At 59.6% G+C, this 8,978-nt stretch overlaps 1 protein-coding gene across 1 annotated transcript; it reads right to left on the bottom strand.

Annotated features, from left to right (window-relative positions):
- Positions 1–279: 279 nt before the first annotated feature.
- Positions 280–8,265, bottom strand: FIS1 (fission, mitochondrial 1). The gene is made up of 5 exons (XM_082076692.1): positions 8,181–8,265; positions 6,352–6,484; positions 5,159–5,235; positions 4,312–4,417; positions 280–581 (listed from the first exon to the last, which is right to left on the bottom strand). Exons 1-5 carry the CDS (start codon positions 8,223–8,225, stop codon positions 493–495), a joined length of 450 nt encoding a protein of 149 aa, XP_081932818.1. The 5' UTR covers positions 8,226–8,265; the 3' UTR covers positions 280–492.
- Positions 8,266–8,978: the final 713 nt, after the last annotated feature.

The raw sequence follows: 8,978 nt of genomic DNA, 5'->3' as shown, positions 1-8,978 counted from the left end.
GCTGGGCCGCCGCCGTAGGAAACGGGGCAGGAAAGGGCGGGTGGGGGAGGGGCAGATCCGGCCCCGCTCCCGCCACGCGCCCGGACGCCTGGGTCCCCCCGGGGGGGGGGATGGGGGGGAGGGTCACACCCAGACTCCTGGGGGGGACCCAGGAGTTCGGGGGGGGACCCAGGAGTTCGGGGAGGGACCCAGGAGTTCGGGGGGACCCAGGAGTTCGGGAGGGACCCAGGCGTCCGGGCCACCCCTCCCCCCCCACGTGATCACATGACGTCACTGGAGCCAAAGGGGTTTATTTACAGTGGGGGAGGGGACGCCGGGGGGGTCCCCAAGGCACTGGGGGAGGGGCTGATGTCACCGTGACGTCACCACGATGTCACTGTGATGTCATCGCCGTGACGTCATCGCCGCGTCGTCACCTCGAGACCCCGGGGAGAGGGGGGGGGAGGGGCGGGATGGGGGGGGAGGGGCACAATGTGGGCGTGGCCGGTGACGTCAGTGGCGGGCGCGGGAAATGGCCAATCCCAGCAGGCCGGCCACGCCCAAGGCCACGCCCCCCACGATGGCCGCGCCCAACAGCCCGTCTGGGGGGGGGAGGGGACACGTCACGGGGCGGGAAACGACCCCCCAGTGTCCCCAAGTGTCCCCAGTGTCCCCCCATCCAATGGCGACTGGACAGGCCTAATTGAGGCTAATTAGCGCCTAATTAGCACCTAGTTCAGGCCTAATTCAGGCCTAGTTCGGGCCTAGTTGAGGCCTAATTAGCGCCTAATTCAGGCCTAGTTCAGCTCTGGTTCAGGTGTAGTTGAGGCCTAACTGAGGCCTAGTTCAGGCTTAATTAGCGCCTAATTCAGGCCTAGTTGAGGCCTAGTTCAGCTCTGGTTCAGGTCTAGTTGAGGCCTAACTGAAGCCTAGTTCAGCCTTAATTCAACCCTAGTTCAGGCCTAGTTCAGGTCTAGTTGAAACCTAATTAGCGCCTAATTCAGGCCTAGTTCAGGCCTAATTGAGGCCTAGTTCAGGCCTAATTCAGCCCTAATCGAGGCCTAATTCAGGTCTAGTTCAGGCCTAGTTCAGGTCTAGTCAAGGCCTAATTAGCAACTAATTCAGGCCTAGTTGAGGCCTAGTTCAGCTCTGGTTCAGGTCTAGTTGAGGCCTAACTGAGGCCTAGTTCAGGCTTAATTCAACCCTAGTTCAGGTCTAGTTGAGGCCTAATTAGCGCCTAATTCAGGTCTAGTTCAGGCCTAGTTCAGGTCTAGTCGAGGCCTAATTAGCGCCTAATTCAGGCCTAACTGAGGCCTAGTTCAGCTCTGGCTCAGGTCTAGTTGAGGCCTAACTAAAGCCTAGTTCAGGCTTAATTAGCGCCCAATTCAGGTCTAGTTCAGGCCTAGTTCGGGCCTAGTTGAGGCCTAATTAGCGCCTAATTCAGGCCTAGTTGAGGCCTAGTCTGGTTCAGGTCTAGTTGAGGCCTAACTGAGGCCTACTTCAGGCTTAATTCAACTCTAGTTCAGGTCTAGTTGAAGTCTAATTCGTGCCTAATTCAGGCCTAACTAAGGCCTAGTTGAGGCCTAGTTCAGGTCTAGTTCAGGCCTAACTGAGATCTAGTTCAACCCTAATTCAGACATAAATGAAGGGCTAATTCAGGTCTAATTTGGGTCTAATTCAGGCCTAATTGAGGCCTAAATCAGCTTTAGTTCAGGCCTAATTCAACCCTAATTCAGGCCTAATTCAGCCCTAGTTCAGCCCTAATTGAGGCCTAGTTCAGCGCTAGTTCAGGTCTAGTTGAAGCCTAATTAGTGCCTAATTCAGGTGTAACTGAGGCCTAGTTGAGGCCTAGTTCAGCTCTAGTTGAGGCCTAATTCAGCCCCAATTGAGGCCTCATTCAGGCCTAGTTCAGGCCTAGTTGAAGCCTAGCTCAGCTCTAGTTCAGGTCTAATTGAGGCCTAGTCCAGGCCTAGTTCAGCTCTAGTTGGGCCCTAATTGAGGCCTAGTTCGGGCCTAATTAGCACCTAATTGAGGCTTAGTTCAGGCCCAGTTCAGCTCTAGTTCAAGCCTAATTCAACCCTAATCGAGGCCTAATTCAGGCCTAATTCAGGCCTCGATGCAGCCTAGTTCAGGCCTAGTTCAGGTCTCGTTGAAGCCTAATTAGCACCTAATTGAGGCCTAGTTCAGGCCTAATTCAGCCCCAATTGAGGCCACATTCAGGCCTAGTTCAGGCCTAGCTCAGCTCTAGTTCAGGTCTAATTGAGGCCTAGTCCAGGCCTAGTTCAGCTCTAGTTCAGGCCTAATTCAGCCCTAATCGAGGCCTAATTCAGGCCTAATTGAGGCCTAGTTCAGGCCTAATCCAGGCCTAGTTCAGCTCTAGTTGGGCCCTAATTGAGGTTTAGTTCAGGCCTAATTCAGGTCTAATTCAACCCTAATTCAGGCCTGGTTGAGGCCTAATTCAGCCCTAGTTCAGCCCCAATTGAGGCCTAGTTCAGGCCTAATTCAACCCTAATTCAGACAGAAATGAGGCCTAATTCAACCCTAATTAAAGTCTAATTCAGCCGTAGTTCAGCTCTAATTGAGGCCTAGTTCAGCTCTAGTTCAGGTCTAATTGAGGTCTAGTTGAGACCTAAACCAGCCCTAATTCAGGTCTAATTGAGGCCTAGTTCAGCTCTAGTTGGGCCCTAATTGAGGCCTAATTCAGGCCTAATTCAACCCTAATTCAGACATAAATGATGTCTAATTCAGGCCTAGTTCAGGTCTAATTCAGCCCTAATTCAGGCCTAGTTGAGGCCTAATTCAGCCCTAGTTCAGCCCCAATTGAGGCCTAGTTCAGGCCTAATTCAGGTCTAGTTGAGGCCTAATTCAGCCCTAGTTCAGCTCTAGTTGAGGCCCAACTGAGGCCTAATTCAGGTCTAATTTGGGTCTAATTCAGGCCTAATCGAGGCCTAAATGAGCTCTAGTTCAGGCCTAATTCAGGCATAAACGAGGCCTAATTGAGGCCTAGTTCACCCCAGTCCCTCCCAGTCCATCCCAGTTCACCCCAGTCCATCCCAGTTCATCCCAATTCACCCCAGTTCATCCCAGTCCCTCCCAGTCCATCCCAGTTCACCCCAATTCACCCCAGTCCCTCCCAGTCCATCCCAATTCATCCCAGTCCCTCCCAGTTCACCCCAGTCCCTCCCAGCCCATCCCAGTTCATCCCAGTCCACCCAGCTCACCCTAATTCACCCAGTTCCATCCCAGTCCATCCCAGTCCCTCCCAGTTCACCCCAGTCCCTCCCACTTCACCCCAATTCACCCCAGTGCCATCCCAGCTCATCCCAATTCATCCCAGTTCACCCCAATCACTCCAGTTCATCCCAGTCCCTCCCAGTTCACCCCAGTGTCCCCAATTCACCCCAGTCCCTCCCAGTCCCTCTCAATTCACCCCATTACCCCCATTTCCCCCAGTCTCCCCAATGTCCCCATCCCCCCCATCCCCATCCCCCCCATTCCCCCCCAGTCCCTCCCAGTTCACCCCATCCCCCCCATTCCCCCCAGCCCCCCAGTTCACCCCAGTCTCCCCAATGTCCCCAATGTCCCCATCCCCCCTCCTCATCCTGTCCCAGATGTCCCCAATGTCCCCAATGTCCCCATGTCCCCCCCGCTCACCCCTCCTCATCCTGTCCCCGATGTCCCCAATGTCCCCATGTCCCCAATGTCCCCAATGTCCCCAATGTCCCCCCCGCTCACCCCTCCTCATCCTGTCCCCATTGTCCCCAATGTCCCCAATGTCCCCATGTCCCCCCCGCTCACCCCTCCTCATCCTGTCCCCAATGTCCCCATGTCCCCAATGTCCCCATGTCCCCAATGTCCCCAATGTCCCCATGTCCCCAATGTCCCCAATGTCCCCAATGTCCCCATGTCCTCCCCGCTCACCCCTCCTCATCCTGTCCCCAATGTCCCCATGTCCCCAATGTCCCCATGTCCCCAATGTCCCCAATGTCCCCATGTCCCCCCCGCTCACCCCTCCTCATCCTGTCCCCAATGTCCCCAATGTCCCCATGTCCCCAATGTCCCCCCCCGCTCACCCCTTCTCATCCTGTCCCCAATGTCCCCATGTCCCCAGTGTCCCCAATGTTCCCATGTCCCCCCCGCTCACCCCTCCTCATCCTGTCCCCAATGTCCCCATGTCCCCAATGTCCCCAATGTCCCCATGTCCCCCCCGCTCACCCCTCCTCATCCTGTCCCCGATGTCCCCAATGTCCCCATGTCCCCCCCGCTCACCCCTCCTCATCCTGTCCCCAATGTCCCCAATGTCCCCAATGTCCCCATGTCCCCCCCGCTCACCCCTCCTCATCCTGTCCCTCACGTGTCTCCGCAGCCGCAGCCCCTGCTGGTTCTGGGGCTCCAGCGCCAGGAGCCGCTCCAGGTGCGACAGGGAGCGCTCGTACTCCTGGGACATGGGGACATTGGGGACATTGGGGACAATGGGGGCGATGGGGACAATGGGGGCGATGGGGACATTGGGGACAATGGGGGCAATGGGGACAACAGGGACAATGGGGGCGATGGGGACATTGGGGGCGATGGGGACATTAGGGACATTGGGGACATTGGGGACAATGGGGGCAATGGGGGCGATGGGGACATTGGGGACATCGGGGGCAATGGGGACATTGGGAACATTGGCAATGGGGGCAATGGAGACAATGGGGACATTGGGGGTGATGGGGGAAATGGGGGCAACGGGGACATTGGGGGCAATGGGGACATTGGGGACATGGGGGGATATGGGGACATTAGGGGCGATGGGGGAGATGGGGACATTGGGGACATGGGGACCCATGAGCACAAGGGTCCCCTGTGTCCCCCAGTGCCACCCCCCACCCTCCCCACCCCCCAGGGGTGTGCTTGTCCCCCTCCCCCACCCCATGTCCCCCTGTCCCCTTGTCCCCATATCCCCACATCCCCTTGTCCCCCTGTCCCCCTGTCTCATGTCCCCCTGTCCCCATATCCCAGTATCCCCATGTCCCCTTGTCCCCTGTCCCCTGTCCCCCTGTCCCCCTGTCCCTCTGTCCCCCTGTCCCCATGTCCCCATATCCCAGTATCCCCATGTCCCCCTGTCCCCCTGTCCCCCTGTCCCCCTGTCCCCTGTCCCATGTCCCCCTGTCCCCCTGTCCCCCGTCCGTGTCACCTTGAGCCGGTAGTTCCCCAGTGCCAGGTAGTAGCTGTAGTCGCGCTGTTCCTCCCGTGTCCCCTCGGGGAGCAGCTCTGGGGACACCGGGGACAGGGACACGGTCAGAGCCTGGGGGGGAACCCCCTGTCCCCCCATCCCCCTGTCCCAGTGACCCGGTGTCCCCATGTCCCCCTGTCCCCATGTAACAGTGACCCGGTGTCCCCATGTACCAGTGACCCCCAGGGTCCTAGAGCCCCCCCAGTGACCCCAAATAACCCCCAGGGTCCTAGAGCCCCCTCAGTGACCCAAGTCATATCCCCATGTCCCCCTGTCCCCCAATGTCCGCATGTCCCCCCATTATCCCCAATGTCCCCATATTCCAATATCCCCCTGTCCCCATAACTCCCCAATATCCCCATTACCCCCATATCCCCCCATTCCTTCCCAGTGTCCCCAATGTCCCCATATGCCCCCCCATCCCCATGTCCCCCTGTCCCCATATCCCCCCATTATCCACAATGTCCCCATGTCCCCATATCCCCCCAATATATCCATTATCCCCATATCCCTCTGTCCCCCCACATCCCCCCATGTCCCCATATCCCCCCATTATCCCCCATGTCCCCCAATGTCCCCATATCCCCCCATGTCCCCATATCCCCCCATGTCCCCATATCCCCCCATTATCCCCCACGTCCCCCATGTTCCCCCATTATCCCCCATGTCCCACATATCCCTCCATGTCCCCCTGTCCCCATATCCCCCCATGTCCCCCAATGTCCCCATATCCCCCCATTATCCCCCGATGTCCCCATATCCCCCCATCCCCCCATGTCCCCCATATCTCCCCCTGTCCCCATATCCCCATATCCCCCCATTATCCCCCATGTCCCCCCATGTCCCCATATCCCCCCATGTCCCCCCATTATCCTCCATGTCCCCCATATCCCCCACATCCCCCTATGTCCCCATATCCCCCCATTATCCCCCATGTCTCCATATCCCCCCATGTCCCCCAATGTCCCCCCACATCCCCACACGCCCCCCATGTCCCCCATATCCCCATATCCCCCATATCCCCCCATGTCCCCCATATCCCCCCATGTCCCCATATCCCCCCATTATCCCCCATGTCCCCATATCCCCCCATGTCCCCATATCCCCCGCCAGCCCCCCATGTCCCCCCATTATCCCCCATGTCCCCGTGTCACCTCCCAGCAGCGCCACCCCCCTCTGCACGTCGCTGCGGTAGCGGCTCCGGACCAGCGCCCATCCGTACTCGAACTGGGAGCGCCGGGACACCGCCCCCCCCCGCCGCTGCTCCGCGAAACGCCGCTCCAGCGCCTGCGGGAACGGGGAACGGCGAAAACGGACCGGAAACGGGGAAAAACGGACCAGAAACGGCGAGAAACGGACCAGAAACGGGGCGGAACGGACCAGAAACGGCGAAAAACGGACCAGAAACGGGGCGGAACGGACCAGAAACGGGGCGGAACGGACCAGAAACGGCGAAAAACGGACCAGAAACGGGGAAAAACGGACCAGAAACGGGGCGGAACGGACCGGAAACGGCGAAAAACGGACCAGAAACGGGGGGGAACGGACCAGAAATGGGGCAGAACGGACCGGAAACGGGGCGGAACGGACCAGAAATGGGGCGGAACGGACCGGAAACGGCGAAAAATGGACCGGAAACGGGGGAAAACGGTCCAGAAACGGCGAAAAACGGACCAGAAACTGCGAGAAACGGACCGGAAACGGCGAAAAACGGACCAGAAACGGGGCGGAACAGACCAGAAATGGGGAAAAATGGACCAGAAATGGGGCGGAACGGACCGGAAACGGCGAGAAACGGACCAGAAATGGGGTGAAAAGGACCAGAAATGGGGCGGAACGGACCAGAAATGGGGCAGAACGGACCAGAAATGGGGTGAAATGGACCAGAAATGGGGCAGAACGGACCAGAAATGGGATGAAATGGACCAGAAATGGGGAGAAACGGACCAGAAACGGTGAAAAATGGACCAAAAATGGGGAAAAACGGACCAGAAACGGGCAAAACGGACCAGAAATGGGGCGGAACGGACCAGAAACGGGGTGAAATGGACCAGAAATGGGGTGAAACGGACCAGAAATGGGCAAAACAGACCAGAAACGGGGAAAAACGGACCAGAAATGGGGCAGAACTGCCCTAAAACGGCGAAAAATGGACCAAAAACGGGGAAAAATGGACCAGAAATGGGGTGAAATGAACCAAAAATTGGGGGCAGAAACGGACCAAAACCGGATCAAAACTGGAACAAAACGGGCCAGAAATGGGATAAAATGGCCCAGAAATGGGGTCAAATGGTCCAGAAATGGGGGAAAACGGCTCAAAAATGGGTCAAAACACCCCAAAAATGGGTCAAACACCCCAAAAATGGGTCCCCCAGAGCCCCAATTTTGGGGGTGAACCCACCAAAGATGGGTCCCAAATACCCCAAAGGTCACAGGGTCAATGGGGGTCAATGGGGGTCACAGGGTCAATGGGGGTCAATGGGGGTCAATGGGGGTCACAGGGGTCACGGGGATCGGGGGGTCGGTGGGGTGGGGGAGGGGTGATGGGGTCAGGGGGTCACGGGTTCAAGGTCATGGGGGTTGGGGGGTTGACGGGTCAGGGGTCACGGGGGGGTCATGGGGGTGGGGAAGGGGGATGGGGAACAAGCCTGGGGTCAAAGGTCAGAGGTCACGATGGTAACATGTAGCGGGGTGGTCACATATCACGGGGTCAAAGGTCATGGGGGTCAAGGGTCAGTGGGGGGCACTGGGAGGACTCGGGAAAAGGGGGTCTGGGGGCGGGGCTTTGGCCAGTGGGCGTGGTTTGCCCAGTGGGCGTGGTTTAGGAGGTGGGCGTGGGTTAGGAGGTGGGCGTGGCCACGTGGCTGGTTCCCGCGGGGGGGGGAGGGGGGGGCGGAGCCAGAACGCCGAGGGGTCCGCGCGGGGGCGTGGCCGATGGGGGCGTGGCCACACGGGGGCGTGGCCAATGGGGGCGTGGCCTCACCATGAGATCCTCCGGGGCCACCACATCGTCGAACTCGGGATCCATCGCACCCGGAAGCGCCGCCGGAAGTGACGCAAAAAGGGCGGGAGTGCTGGGGACACCTCTGGCCACGCCCACACGGCGGCGCCATGGCAACGAGAGGGAGGCGTGGTTTAGGTGGCTGGATCGCCCAATGAGAGCGCACGGTGCGGGGTGGGGGCGTGGCCAGGGCGGGTGGATCCGCCATTGGGGGTGCTGACAGGGGGCGTGTCCTGGATTCTCCCTCAGGGGGCGTGGCCTGAGCGCCAGAGCCCTCCAATGGGGACGCGGCAAGGGGGCGTGGCCTCGCGGCACGGCTCCGCCAATAGCAGCGCGGCAAGGGGGCGTGGCCTCCCCGCTACCCCCCCCGAATTGGGGACCCAGGCGTCCGGGGGGGGGACCCAGGAGTTCGGGGAGGGGACCCAGCAGTTCGGGGGGGACCCAGGAGTTCGGGGAGGGGACCCAGGAGTTCGGGAGGGACCCAGGACTTCGGGGAGGGGACCCAGCAGTTCGGGGGGGACCCAGGAGTTCGGGGAGGGGACCCAGGAGTCCGGGGGGGACCCAGGAATTCGGGGGGGACCCAGGAGTTCGGGGGGGACCCAGGAGTTCGGGAGGGACCCAGGAGTTCTGGGGGGGGGACACCCAGGAGTTCAGGAGGGACCCAGGAGTCCGGGAGGGACCCAGGAGTTCGGGGGGGGACCCAGGAGTTCGGGGCGGGGGGGACCCAGGCGTCCGGGAGGGACCCAGGCGTCCGGGCGCCCCACAATAACCATATTAGCT

Source organism: Streptopelia decaocto (assembly GCF_964273445.1).
Source record: "Streptopelia decaocto genome assembly, contig: HAP1_SCAFFOLD_260, whole genome shotgun sequence".
Taxonomy (NCBI): domain Eukaryota; kingdom Metazoa; phylum Chordata; class Aves; order Columbiformes; family Columbidae; genus Streptopelia; species Streptopelia decaocto.
The sequence above is the reverse complement of the archived record's forward strand: the minus strand, read 5'-3'. Positions and strand labels throughout refer to the sequence as shown.

Bases quoted from the DNA above. Each gene is read 5' to 3' on its own strand.
- FIS1 (XM_082076692.1), bottom strand. From the start codon at position 8,225: ATGGATCCCGAGTTCGACGATGTGGTGGCCCCGGAGGATCTCATG. The intron at 6,485-8,180 runs GTGAGGCCACGC...CCGTTCCCGCAG, and splicing joins TGGCCCCGGAGGATCTCATG to GCGCTGGAGCGGCGTTTCGC. The intron at 582-4,311 runs GTGAGCGGGGGG...TCCCCCCCCCAG, and splicing joins GAGGGACAGGATGAGGAGGG to ACGGGCTGTTGGGCGCGGCC.